At 41.8% G+C, this 14858-nt stretch overlaps 1 protein-coding gene across 1 annotated transcript in view; it reads left to right on the top strand.

Moving 5' to 3' along the window:
- LOC117469070 (neuronal PAS domain-containing protein 3) overlaps window positions 1-14858 on the top strand; it is a gene marked incomplete at its 5' end in the record, with an annotated part of 223829 nt that overhangs the window by 157501 nt on the left and 51470 nt on the right. Inside the window, 1 exon segment of the mRNA XM_034113450.1 lies at window positions 4717-4897. Within this exon segment, the coding sequence (XP_033969341.1) occupies window positions 4717-4897 (181 nt within the window).

Raw genomic sequence — 14858 nt, forward strand, 5'->3', positions numbered from 1 at the left:
TGATTTTCACCTCTTTGAATACTTTCCGCCTCATTCTGAAAGAAAGAAGTGAAATGTGCCAACGTGACGGCCGTCTGGGTGTGTGGTGCGAGACGGGAGATGTAGTTCATGGAGCGGTTTCACACAAAAAAAGTGTTACTTCAGTTTTACGACACATTTTTATTTTTTTGACTTGCAAAATTATCTTTTAAATTGACAAACATCATATGTGTAATTCGTGGCACAATTCAAACGGGATCGAAAGATAATCTTTCTCTCTCCATTGACTTCAATACATACTTTTTCCTAACTAAGGTCCCATGGAGCTCAACCGGAAGGGGAGGGACTTCGCCTCTCTATAAGGGCCTTTTTGCACTTTGTGGTAAATAACCGTATCCTTTTCATTTTACTGCACTCCACTTGTTGACAATTTTACACAGAAAGTAATAGATTTCTAGGTAAAATGTTTTGTATTATTACGATTTTCTCATAATTAAGCTACAGTTTCAATATGTAATTGAGTTTTCAAGCCGAAGTGTACCCTTTCTCTCTCTAATTTGACTTGTAGAAGTTTCACAATTTCAAAATATGTGATCCAGATCCTTATCTAGTTAAAGACACATGTGTCCTTCCAACATCTATGTACTATTTGCCAGTATATGATGTGTCACTCCCCTCCATGCTGTCCCATATAGACACAAATAAACACTATAATGTTATTAAATCACTTGGCCAACCTCTGTGTAAAGCGCTGGAAGGAGATCGTGATGTATCGTGGTCTCGTTTGCCAAGGTTTTCTGGGCTGATTGAAGCTCTCAGGTTGCCACAACACGTGTTTGGTGGGAAACAGACTCTGGCACAAACCGTGTGTGTTCAATCAGAGTCTCTTCATTTGCCAAGTAAACATATTTGCCATGGAGGCATCAAAGAAGGGATGAATGTCAGTGTGTGTCCTTCCATGTTCTTCCCTTTTATATGCTTAAACATTACATTTAGGAACCAACATTTCCCACTTGTATAGCTATTTATATATACAGTATACTTACTGGTCAACGGCATTCCTTTTTGAAGTGTTTTCATCACTGTAAACAACATGTGTTAAACTCAAGGCCCGGGGGCCAAATCAGGCCCTTGGTGGATTTAATTTCGGCCCGCAGGATAATTTCTAATTACTATTAGATCTGGCCCGCCGGTATATTGCACGCACACCTTCACTCCATCCTGAGGGTCTCCTCAGCTCAGAGCCTGACCCCAAACATTGATGAACTAGCACCCAAGATGAGATGCCAAGTATCTGAGCTAGCATCACAGAGCAGCACACTGAGTTTACATGGATGTTTCCTTCTGCACTTTCTCTCTCACGACAACAGGGCATGCTTGGTTTGTTCTTTGAGGGAAATAGTTTTGTTGAAGCTGTTGTTGGCCTGTGGAGAAATGTACTCATAAGAAATGACTGAGGAGAAGCTGCAGATGGAGCCATAAGAAATGAATGCAACTGATTATTTAATGTTTCATGTTGTTTTTATAGGCAATCATTTAAGCTTTGTTAGTTCCAGGTTTAATATGTGCAATAAGTTCATTTCAATAAGTTCTGCAATAAACATTGAACCAGTCCGGCCCTCGACTAGCACCCATTTTTTAATGTTGGCCCACTGTGTATTTGAGTTTGACCCCCCTGCTGTAAACGCACACATTTTCATGCGTCGTATCAAACGCTAATCAAACGTTCCTAAACCGACACTTCAACTACTTTAAGGACGCGAGGTGTTCCCTTTCCTGTAGTTTGTTCTATAGGTTTTAGTGCATGTCAATGGTCTGCAAAGGCTAAAATCCCAAAGTTCCCCAAAAACCTGTTTGAACATCTGCTTTAACTCCACTGTGCTTACATGTCATTCACTAAGAAGTGTAATACCTATCAATGTATGTATGTTACAAATACTTGAACTTAATGTTGCTCATAACAACGTGTAACACTAGTGTCATGTAGCCTCTTGTTTGGACTTTACACTTCAGACTGGTCCATTAGCCTTCAGGAAGGTGCTTCTCCTCAGTCTATTGTTTGATAAGTCTCTCTCAGTGTTGTCGCAGTAACTTTCTGAATGTCTAATTCCATCTTTCCTCCATGTAATTAGCTCCAGCAATGACTTTATGTAAAATAGTTGTGCCAAGTTTTAATTGATTAAAAGACGGCGTGTTATTGCGACGAAGAACAATGTAGATCCAATTAGCACTGTAACGTGTAAACATGAACACTAACTCCCAGGGTGCACCAGGTGTGTGTGTGTGTGTGTGTGTGTGTGTGGTGTGTGTGTGTGTGTGTGTGTGTGTGTGTGTGTGTGTGTGTGTGTGTGTGTGTGTGTGTCTGTGTGTGTGTTGGTGTGTGTGTGTGTGTCTGTGTCTGTATGTGTGTATGTGTGTGTCTGTGTGTGTGTGTGTGTGTGTGTCTGTGTGTGTGTGTGTGTGTGTCTGTGTGTGTGTGTGTGTGTGTGTGGGTGTGTGTGTGTGTATGTGTGTGTGTTGGTGTGTGTGTGTGTCTGTGTCTGTATGTGTGTATGTGTGTGTCTGTGTGTGTGTGTGTGTGTGTGTGTCTGTGTGTGTGTCTGTGTGTGTGTGTGTGTGTGTGTGTCTGTGTGTGTGTGTGTGTGTGTGTGTCTGTGTGTGGTGTGTGTGTGTGTGTGTGTGTGTCTGTGTGTGTGTGTGATGCAGTCTCATTTCTTAATCATCACTTTCTGCTCCAGATGAGAGTTTATGAGGGGACTAAATTGCCTTAAAGGGATTTCCTATTAAAGGGATTACACCCATGTAATCCCCTTTGTCCCAATGGACCCCCAAAAACCTGAACACACACACACACACACACACACACACACACACATAGTACATAAACAGATTAGCATGTGTAAATCAAGGTGCACATTGTTTTTGATATGCTCCAAATGAAAACACACGTTAAACGACTTCGTCTCGGTAAAAGTGTGAGTGTGTACGTTAATTACCCCGAAAGTAGAAGTGTGTGTGTTTATAACCTTGACATGCATCTGTTTTGTGCACAGTGTGTGTGTGTGTTTGACGGTGTGTGTGTCTGAGCGTTTGTGTAGCGTAACGCGGTGGTTTTTGGCTACGCTCCCTCGTCTCATCCCCAATTAACGAAGACAAATCCGCTTCTATCGCTGCTAATGAGAGTCTTTAAGGTGAAGGGACTCTGTATTTATTTAATAAGAAGAAGCTTATTTATTCCATTTCCAGGAGAATGAAAAGCCGCCACTGATTCGCTGAGGGACGGATTAGAAGAGGAGGAAGAGTTTAGAAGAAGGGATGAGAACAAGATGGTTGGAAAAGGGGAACAATGGGTGAGGGAAGAGCAGAGAGCGAGTGGATCAGAGGAGAAGGGAAAGGAGGAAGGTGGATGACATTTGGAATGCTTTGATGATGATGAAGAGGAGGGAGGAGTGAAAAAACAATAACATAGAAAGAGGGAGGAAAGAAAGGAAATGAATGAGGAAGATATCCTTGCAAATTCGAAAAATATGTGGGAGGAATATACTAAAAAAAGACTAAATTGTTAAGAAAGAAAAGGTGGAGAAGAAGAGATGGAGGAGGAGGTTTATTGAGGACATGTTCTGCTCAGCTACACACTACAGCTTCGTATGTAGTGTCCTCTCTTGCTGATGTTCAGGTGTATATCAGTATGTAGTGTCTCTACTTTAAAGAGTCCTCTCCTGCTGATGTTCAGGTGTATATCAGTATGTAGTGTCTCTACTTTAAAGAGTCCTCTCCTGCTGATGTTCAGGTGTATATCAGTATGTAGTGTCTCTACTTTAAAGAGTCCTCTCCTGCTGATGTTCAGGTGTATATCAGTATGTAGTGTCTCTACTTTAAAGAGTCCTCTCCTGCTGATGTTCAGGTGTATATCAGTATGTAGTGTCTCTACTTTAAAGAGTCCTCTCCTGCTGATGTTCAGGTGTATATCAGTATGTAGTGTCTCTACTTTAAAGAGTCCTCTCCTGCTGATGTTCAGGTGTATATCAGTATGTAGTGTCTCTACTTTAAAGAGTCCTCTCCTGCTGATGTTCAGGTGTATATCAGTATGTAGTGTCTCTACTTTAAAGAGTCCTCTCCTGCTGATGTTCAGGTGTATATCAGTATGTAGTGTCTCTACTTTAAAGAGTCCTCTCCTGCTGATGTTCAGGTGTATATCAGTATTTAAGAGTCCTCTCCTGCTGATGTTCAGGTGTATATCAGTATGTAGTGTCTCTACTTTAAAGAGTCCTCTCCTGCTGATGTTCAGGTGTATATCAGTATTTAGTGTCTCTACTTTAAAGAGTCCTCTCCTGCTGATGTTCAGGTGTATATCAGTATGTAGTGTCTCTACTTTAAAGAGTCCTCTCCTGCTGATGTTCAGGTGTATATCAGTATGTAGTGTCTCTACTTTAAAGAGTCCTCTCCTGCTGATGTTCAGGTGTATATCAGTATGTAGTGTCTCTACTTTAAAGAGTCCTCTCTCTCTCACTTTTTGTCCTGATCCATTTATATAAAAACCTGTCTGAAAATGAGCTGATCAGATTTTGGCCACTTTATGATGTCATAACGATGTTTTGGCTTGTGTAACAATTAGCCAATCAGCAACCAAGGATCAATCAGAGACAGGTTCTGTATATATCTGAGACCTGTGATATATTGATGAGAAACAGTGCAACAGGGGACCTTTAAAGTATGTTGTGTGGTCTCTCTGTGCAGGTGGAGCTAACAGGCAGCAGTGTGTTTGACTACATCCACCCTGGAGATCACGCGGAGACGGCAGATCAGCTCGGCATGAAGCTTCCTCCGGGCCGAGGCTTGTCTCTTTCCCAGGGAAACGTCAACGAGGACGGGGCCTCATCGGCTTCATCCTCGTCCCACTCTGAGACGCCTGAACCAGGTAGGAAACAAGGGAACGAGGAAACAAGGGAACGAGGGAAGAGGAATTTGGCTTTTTTTCCACAGGCTTTCATGACCAAAACAAGGGAACGAGGGAAAAAGGCTGGAGGAATGTGTCTGTTTCTTCCAACGGGGTTTAAAGACCAAATATCAATCAATCAATCAATCAAGACAAATCAAGCGTCTTGGAGCACTGGGGAAAGCGCCATAAAAGTGAAATGTATTATTATTATTATTAAATATGGAGCTTACAAGGTGTATTTAATGTCACTCAACAATGAAAGTGCAATAGTGAGAGATGTCAGAGCAAGATGAAGGAACATGGAAAGTTTTAAGGTACAAAAAGTTACGAAATTAAAGTATAGTTGGGAGTGAAGGGATCAAGAGGAAGATGAGGATACACAGAGTATAAGGGAAAGTGAAGCTGGTTGTTTGGACTGAATAATGAATTCAATCTACAAATAAACCCATATTTAGATAAACAGATACATAAATCCATCCCTACATGTTCAATAACTTCCTTCATTCCTCTCACCTGTCTTCTAAACAGTATCAGAAGAACTACTCCCTTTCACTTACTAACTTTCGTTTGACCAAAACAAACCTATTGTTAAACATTTCCGTCCGTATTTGTTGCCTTAGAGTTTGTCGAGGAGATCAATGTAAGTTTCTGTCCGTAATGATGAAGATCCAGCAGCTCATTGTCTTAGCTTAGCATAAAGACTAGAAGACGAACACTCGTTTGTATTGGTCATATGTTTCCCAATGTGTCTATTCTTTATGCTAAGCTATGCTAACCGGCTGCTGGTTCGAGCTTCAAAGTTAATACACAAATATGATAGTGGTTTCGATTACATCTTATTGACGCTTTTTCTCCAAAGAGACTTACTTTCGTACACTTGTCTACGGCAGCTATGTGGGGGTTTGTATCTTGCCTAAATTGCCCAATGTAGTGCAGTAACCCCCTGAGCAACAGCCCCAATTGTCTTTCATCAAACTGGCAAAATATATAAATTTTAATTCCCAAAATTCTGACTATTCCCTTAAATAAAGCCACGTTAAAGGTAGGGTAGGTAAGTTTGAGAAACCAGCTCGAGTGCGCTAGAATTTGAAAATAATGTACACAACCGGAGAAGATCTGCCACTTCCTTACAGAGCCCCGCCTCCAACACACACGAACGCGCACATGACCAATGAGGGCACGAGATAAGTTTGTGCACAGATGGAAGGCTGACAGGCAGGTAGGCCATCCAGTTATTTTAGCCGGGCCGGCTCAGATGATTGGTCGTACTACGGCTTCCACAGATGATATTTCTTTATGTATTTATTGTCAAAGCACTTCAGATATTCATTGCTATCGGGATGTTAAGAGCATTCCATGGAATATAACAACAAGTGTGTCTCGAGCCGGTTTCTCAAACTTACCTACCCCACCTTTAAGAGAGACTACGATGATTCTGGTCGCTCCCCATATTTCTCTCACCCTGATGCGTCATTCCTTCCCTTCTGTAAGTTGAATATAATTAGCGCGCCACGTTGTAAAGCTGTGAACCGGAAAATAAAACATCCCTCATTGGGATTCGTTGCGTTGCTTCCATCCAATGCACCATATGTTCAACACTCTCTACCTTCCACGTGCTTTTCATTGTGCCTCTTTCTCTCGCTCTCTGATGATAATTTAAGTATTAGGGGAAAATCCATTTATAAATTAAACAAAATGACTTGATATCCATCGAGTCCCTTAGTTCATCAGCCTGTTCAAACAAGGAGGGGAAGATTGTCTTCGCGGTGGCCGGGGTCTTCGGAGACGGCGCGGTAATTAGATCTGCCGTGGATTTATTCTTGGCTGATTGGTGCCTGTGATGGGTGAGGGGCGGCTTTCAATTAATTGGAGTTCTACATTTGAGTTTTTTTGTACTTTCTCTGCAAAAAAAAAACCTCCAACTGAGCCTCCCCCGTGCAGCAAACTGGAGATAAGAAGAGGGATAAGAAGTCATATATGTGGCCGTCAATGTCAATATGTCTGGAGAGAAAGATAAGGAGAAGATCTGAGACAAGCACGGGTGTTTCCTCAATGCTAATTTGTCCAGAAGATAGAAAGACTTGAACGAGAAGAAAAAGGGGGATGTTGTATTATATGAATGTCTCAGTGATTCCCAAAGTTAATTTGACCAGAGAGAGAAAAGGAGCAAAGGAGAAGAAGGAGGGGGTGAGGACAAAGGTGTTTGTTCTGCCATGTTAATTTGCCTAGAGAGAGAGATGGAAAGAAAGCGAGGCAGGGGATGTAGGGACGTGTTTGAATGTGCATGAGTGCTTAGCAATGTTAATTTGTCCAAAGAAGAAGAGCGAGACGGGAGGTTTCAGACAGACATGTATGGATGTGAAGGAGTGATCCCCAATGATAATGTGACCAGAGAGAGAGGAAGAGGGAGGATTAGGATTCATGTATGTGTTCTTTAATGTTAATTTGTCTGGAGGAAGAGAGGTGGAATAAAACGCCAGAGGAGGACGAGGAGGAGGAAGGCTGGTATGAATCTGTATGAGCGTCTCCCAGGAGGAGGCGGGGCTTATTTCCGGCGTCCGGGGGAATCGGCCTTTTTATTCCTCCAGCAGACGATGTGAGGTGACTTTCAGGCCGAGAGCTTGAACTCTTGGATGGACATTTGGATTGTTTCATCAATACAATGAGATGCTGAAGAACCAGTGGTGCATTGTTTGCATTTGGTCGACTCCCGAGTGCACTGCGTTCTCTTGGGTTCAGACTACACAATGTTCCTGTCTGTTACAATGGTCATTGTGTTGGATTAGGAGATGATAGAGTTGTACATTTTTGCAGTGACTTTGCCGAGAGAAATGCCACGTTCGGGACCAGACCAATCATAGAGTTGCAACGTGCTTAAAGTTAAAGAAAGTGTTATGAACCAGCTCTCAGGAACAAACAACGGCGGGGCGAAAGACGATGGCTGTCTTGTCTTCAACAAAGCTTTAAAAAAGTTAAGAAAAAGCATCTGATCTTTATTGACCTGGTGCATTGTTTCCATTTGGTCGACTCCCGAGTGCACCGTGTTCTCTTGAGTTCAGACTACACAATGCTTCTGTCTGTTACATTGGTCATTGTGTTGGATTAGGAGATGATAGAATTATAGAGTTCTTGCAGTGACTTTGCCCAGAGAAATCAACCAGACCTATCAAAGATGGCCGTCCTTCACAACTTGCATAGTGTCATTGCATAGGAGGTCTTGGACACTACATTTTTTAGGGAGAAGAATCCAAACAAACCATGGCATGTTGGCTGTCTTTTCTTTGACAAAGCCTCAAGAAAGTAGCACCGAAAACAACTTTACTAATACGTTGGAAAAGCATTCTCAACCCATAGATGCACAATCGGTTGTTGCTCACCAAGAAAGACTGAAAGGAAAAGAAAACCGTTCGTTGGTCACCCATTGATGTTCCTGATACGAGCTCACAATCTGTAGGGTTAGGGTTTACGGCTTTTAAAGGTCCCATGTCACGGCCATTTCTACTGATCATAATTCCATTGTTGAGGTCTACTAGAATACATGTATATTGTTCAATGTTCCAAACTCACATTGGTTTCTCATACAGCATCTCTGTATAGTATGTGTATTCACTCTCTGTCCTACACGGCTTGTTGGAGCTCCTGCCCCCCCCCCCTCCCTGTGAGCCCAGTGTGCTCTGATTGGTTGGGACGTTGCGAGGCTCGCTGCTCACTGAGCTGGCTTACTGGTGTGGTTTCCGGGTCGGCGATACAGCGAGAACAAGCTAAACTCATCCTGAGCACACACACTCGAAGTAAACACAATAAGTGTGGCTTGATATTGAGTAAGAAAAAGGTTTCTAACGCTGTGAGAATGGGTCTGCGGAGAGCATTTCTCCACCATCCCAACTCGTCTATTACCAACCAGGGAGCTCTATGCAAGTCAATGGGACTCCCTGTTAGTTGAAAATGTACGCTAACGGTCCTGGTGTGTGAGGAGCCCCGCGGATTGGTCCATTTTGTTTCTTCCGGGAACCGCATGACAGAAACAATGGAGAAAGAGAAATGTCCAACGAGGCGTTCTGGGGCAGCATAGACAGCTCTTCTCTGTGTCTGAGTTTTACTCGCTACAGGGTGTACTTTGAGGGTTTGTGACTCTGCAGAAAAACCTTCATAACACAAGGGGACGGGTGATAACAAGAAAAGCATGACATGGGCCCTTTAAAAAACGTTCACAGCGTTAATTATTCGATTTTTTTTTCTGGAATCATTAGCAAGGTCATCAGTGCAATGATAGCTATCACGTTTTCATACGACAAAAACTGCAACAACAATTTAAGTCGACTAAAGTAGTAAAATATTTAATAAAGCTTTAAACTTTTGAGTAAAGAGTGCCTTTGGAGCAAGAGATAGATATAGAAACATAGAAATACATGTTTATGTTGCAGTAGGGTTCAGTTCTCACAGTTGTTGCTCAGGTGAGCTAATTCTTAAATAAATAGTTGGAATAGTGTTGTGATAAGCACATGTTTCAATGAGGGGTTAAGTTAACATTACATTCACAGCATCCTCTCTTCCAGACGGTGATTAATGCATTTCCACAGGCGTCTTCGTCATTAGTTTCCATTCAGTCGATACAGAGCTTTTCCATTTGTTTACATCTCTTCTTCCTCCTTCTCTTCCTCCTTGAGGCGTCTTTCTTTCTTCGTTCCTCCCGTTCATCACCTCTCTCACGAGGGAGTCTCCCATCGATCGCTGCTGACTTTGTTTCTGTGAAGTTTGCACCTCTGCACTGGAAAAAATGCTGCTCCAAAAACAAGTTCAAAAAATAATGAAAACAAGGTGTTTTCACTTGAAATAAGTCCAAAAATCTGCCAATAGAACAAGTGAACATTAGCTTGGTGAGATTCCTTGAAATAAGACGGGATATTTAGATAAATCACATCTTGTAATTATCTGGGAGAACTCATTTTGAACTATATTTTACCAGAATCAGGAAATGTTGTGTTACAAAATAAGCTGCAAATGCTCAAAAGTGTTCTGTTTTCTGATAATAGTTGGTGATTTTGCAGAAGAAGAAATACGTTTAATCTAAGAATAAGATTTTTTGACTTAAAGCTCCCATGTCATGCTTTTCTGGTTATCACCCGTCCCCTTGTGTGTTATGAAGCTTCTGCATGTAAACGGTCTGCAGAGTCACAAACCCTCAAAGCACACCCTGTAGTGAGTAAAACTCTAACACAGAGAAGACCTGTCTATGCTGCCCCAGAATGCCTCGTTGGACATTTCTCATTTTCCATTTCTCATTTTCCATTGTTTACTTCTTGGGTATAGTGACGTATTTCGGGTATAGTGACGCAACGTAACGTAACGGCTCCGCAGATTGGTCCGAATGTACCAATCCGCGGAGCCGTTGCGTTACGTCCGTGGAGCCGTTACGTCCGCGGAGCCGTTACGTTTGGACCAATCTGCGGACTTCCTCACACACACACTCTGAGCTGGCTCACTGGTGTGGGGTCGGCGAGACAGCGGAACTCAGCCTGGGCACACACACAAACTCCCAGCCAGGCTGCGGGTGTGTGTTCGGGCTGGGTTCCGCTGTGTCTCGCTGTCTCGCAGACGGCCACTGGGCTCACAGGGAGGAGTGGGGGGGGCAGGAGCTCCAACAAGCCGTTTAGGACAGAGAGTGAATACACATACTATACAGAGATGCTGTATGAGAAACCAATGAGAGTTTGGAAAATTGCACAATATACATTTATTTTAGTAGACCTCAACAATGGAATTATGATCAGTAGAAATGGCCATGACATGGGACCTTTAAGAAGATGATGCATTGTCTAAAAACAAGAGCCTATATCTCACTGCAGTGTTACTTCTGAAGTTATTGTGTCTTATATCAGGTGGAGAGACATATTCTGACTAGATATTAGACTAATATACTTGGCAAGATTTCACATTTTTGTAGTGTGCATCCTTCCGTATGCTAATGGTTAGAGTTTAGGTGATTTTACGTGTGTTTGGTTGGGTTTCTCTACCTGGTAACTTTATCTGGAAGATGTGTTTTAATTTTAGTCGGATTGTATAACTCCTGAAAGTCTTGAAAAGCTGTTTAAAGTAGAAAAGACTGCAGAGGAAAATCACCAAAATGTTTGATGATTATGCAGAGCCAGGGATTATCCGCGGTGATGAAAGATTTTGAATAATTTCTCCTGCAATGAACCCCAATGGCATTTAAGATTAAGCAACTAACATTTTTCTGTAAAAGTTAGCTAAATCCATGTTAGGACGACATGATAAGACCTCCAGCCTCTGGCATATAGGCGTGTTCCCAATGCATAGTGAAGGGAAATTATGCGAGCAGACTTTGTACGGGCTTTTGCTTCAATAAAAGTCATTTACCGTCAATACTTTAGTTCGAAAAAGTCGTATAATGTACATAAACATCTTGTGTACTTTCTGTGCAGGATGCTTGTTTAGAGCAGCAGTATTAGGGGTCAGTTCTTTACAATTAATGACTGCTGCTGTGATTGTAATGATGGAAACATATATTTTGTGTCACTTTCAAACACATTAAAACTCGAAAAAAAGAAATTGAGACTAGTAACTTTTTTTAAAGAGTATTTTTGGGGGATTTGGGGGCTTTGGACTGTTCTTTAATAAAGGAAAAAACCCTTTTATAAAACATTTAAAGATAGAAAAGAAAGGCTGAGAAGTGAGGGTAGACAGACGTTGAAGAGGCAAGTTCGAAAGTCAGTCATGGACAAAGATTTGGGGGTTTTTGGACAGGAAAACACGTTAAGAAGAATCAACATGAATCAAAACCAAAACAAAATGATGTGTTCTTTACATAGCACTTAGGTTAGTTTCTTACGGCGCGCTATGCATGGGGCCGCCTTGAGGGAGTTTCCCGACATGTCGTTGCAGTAAATTAAAGGGTGTTTCATGTTGTCGTTGCTGTGGACTTTCTTAATCTACCTTCTTTGGGGGCCCCCTTCTGGTCCGGGCCCCCAAGCAGTTTCTTACGGCGCGCTATGCATGGGGCCGCCTTGAGGGGGCTTCCCGATATGTCGTTGCAGTAAATTAAAGGGTGTTCCAAGTTGAAGTTGCTGTGGATTTTCTTAATATACCTTCTTTGGGGGCCCCCTTCTGGTCCGGGGCCCCAAGGAGTTTCTTACGGCACGCTATGCATGGGGCATGCTTGAGGGGTTTCCCGAGATGTCGTTGCAAATTATTGGTTTTATAAGGACATATCTTAATTTTGACACACCTGAAGCATCAATCATATCAATCTAATTTACTTTTAAAGGTGGGGTATGTCATTTTGGAGAAACCAGCTCGAGATCGCTTGAATTTGAAAATACACAACCGGAAAAAATCTGCCACTTCCTTCAGACTTCCTCACAGAGCCCCTCCTCCAACAGACGAACGCGCACATGACCAATGAGGGCACGAGATAAGTTTGTGCACAGATGGAAGGCTGACAGGCAGGTAGGCCATCCAGTTATTTTAGCCGGGCCGGCTCAGATGATTGGTCGTGCTTTTTACAGTATTACAGCTTCCACAGATGAATTATTTGTATGTATTTATTGTCAAAGCATTTAATATATTCATTGCTATCGGGATGTTAAGAGCATTCCATGGAATATAACAACAAGTGTTTCTGAAATAAATGACATACCCCACCTTTAATTGGCATAACAATAAACCCAAACCATCAGAAAGTCCATGCAGTTTAAAATGTGCAAACAAGTTGCTCCGTTCTCACATGAAGTTCATCAGTCTGACGGGTTATGTTAAAGCTAATAACCGGGCTTACCTGGCTGTCTGCTCTTTGAATTATTAGTTTAAGAAAAAGCTTCTGAATCAGGAAGAATAATAAGTGTCGCACTGGAAAAAATGCTACTCCAAAAACAAGTAACGAAAACAAGGTGTTTTCACTTGAAATAAGTGAAAATGTGCTTGGTTAGATTTCTTGAAATAAGACGGGATATTTATATAAATCTGATCTTGTAATTATCTGGAGAACTCATTTTGAACTATATTTGACCAGAATTAGGAAATGTTGTGTTACAGAACAATCTGCAAACGCTCAAAGGTTTTCTGTGTTCTGATGTTAGTTGGTGATTTTCTAATAAATATGAAAAAGATATGTGTTTCATTTGAGATACAACTCAAAATAAGATGATTTGACTTAAGAAGATGATGCATTGTCTAAACACAAGAGCCTATATCTCACTGCAGTGTTACTCCTGAAGTTATTATGTCTGATATCAGGAGGAGAGACATGTTCTAGATATTAGACTAAGATACTGGGCAAGATCTAGAGTTTTTGTAGTGTATTGTAAAGCTAATAACCGGGCTTACCTGGCTGTCTGCTCTTCCATAATATATCCGACAGCTGACCTCATGGTTTTAATTACAGTCACGCTCATAAAGTATTGAAATTGGAGTTAAAATATGAGCTGACCTTGGCGGGGAGAGATCTTCTTTGAAGCTGCGTTCTGCTTTCAACACCCTCCTCTTGCACTTAAAGAGAGTCATCTTTAAAAGCACATGACGCAATTTGACTAATATCAGTCAAACTGAGGCGCCTCTGAAGGGTGAGTGCCGGAGGATTATTACTCATAAGTGTAATTCAGAGTCTCCCTGAGAGGAGGAAGAAGTCTCCGTGCTGCTCTTATGTTTCTCTCACTTCAGTGTGTTCATTACAGATCATCCGTTCAGGTCTCGTGCCTGCTGGATGTTGACTTAGACCTTTGACCCTCTCACTGAAGGTGACTTGTAATCGTGAACTAAGTGAAGTATTTTTTAAAGTGATGCTTAGATGCTCTGAGTATGTGAATTACTGACCTAGAAACAACTGGAGAAAATGTTGGTCTTTGAAGACTCATTTTGTTGCAACATAGCTACCAAAAGTGGATATTCTTTTGGAGAATTCACTATATTTTAACCCATCAGACTCGATTTTGAGATAATAGAGCGGTGCAGGGATGACGTATTTACCCGGAAGTAAGCTGCTGGTTCCCTCGACAAAAAAGCAACGGGATTTCTCCATAGGATTTTGGGAAATACCTCGAAATAATGTCTGTGGAAAACGAACCTGTTTGATAAATGCACGTTTTGTTCAGCCGGATCATCTCCACATGTCTACCCTACTTTTATAATGTTCGAATCATAACTCTAATGTCCAGAAGCAAAATGCTAACGTGATGCTATAAAGGAACTACAGGCGAGTCCAGCAGCACGACTTCAACGTCACGCCAACTTCAGATCCATATTCAAACACACAGATTCTAAATGGAACGAGTTGAAGCGTTAGTTTGAACAGTTAGCAGGAGGCAGGGACTTGCTTTCAAGCAGAACAGGGCTAACAAGGTTCAAGGTTCAAGGTTCTTTATTGTCAATCTAACATAGCTACAGAGTAATTATGCAGTTGAAAATCTTATGTCACAGGCTTCTCCAACAATGCAACATAATAACATAATAACAATAAGAGCAAGAGCAATACAAAATAATAATAGTTATAAAATAAAATAAAGTGATGATGTGGAATAGTGCAGTACGAGTCTATATACAAGTTATTGGAATGATATATATATATTAGGTATTAGATACATACTACTGAGTAGCAGATGAATGTTTGAAGTTGTTTCAACAGTCTCACTGCCCGCGGGAAGAAACTGTCTCCGAATCTTCTTGTCCTTGCCAGGATGCTGCGGTAACGTCTGCCAGACGGCAACAGAAAGAACAGTTTGTGGCTGGGGTGATGGGGGTCTTTGATAGGGCAAAGTTGGAGAGGAGCACAAAGACGATGCGGCCATCTTCACCGGCGCATCACATCACATCACATCACATAACTAACTTAGAGGAGTGTTTACGTGTTCGGCGTAATGACGTACAACGTCCTCAACTTCTGTAGTCCTATTCAGCCACTTGGTAACAACCATCGTTTTTCAGACAC

The sequence above is a fragment of the Trematomus bernacchii genome, unplaced genomic scaffold, assembly GCF_902827165.1.
Source record: "Trematomus bernacchii unplaced genomic scaffold, fTreBer1.1, whole genome shotgun sequence".
NCBI classification, from domain to species: Eukaryota; Metazoa; Chordata; class Actinopteri; order Perciformes; family Nototheniidae; genus Trematomus; species Trematomus bernacchii.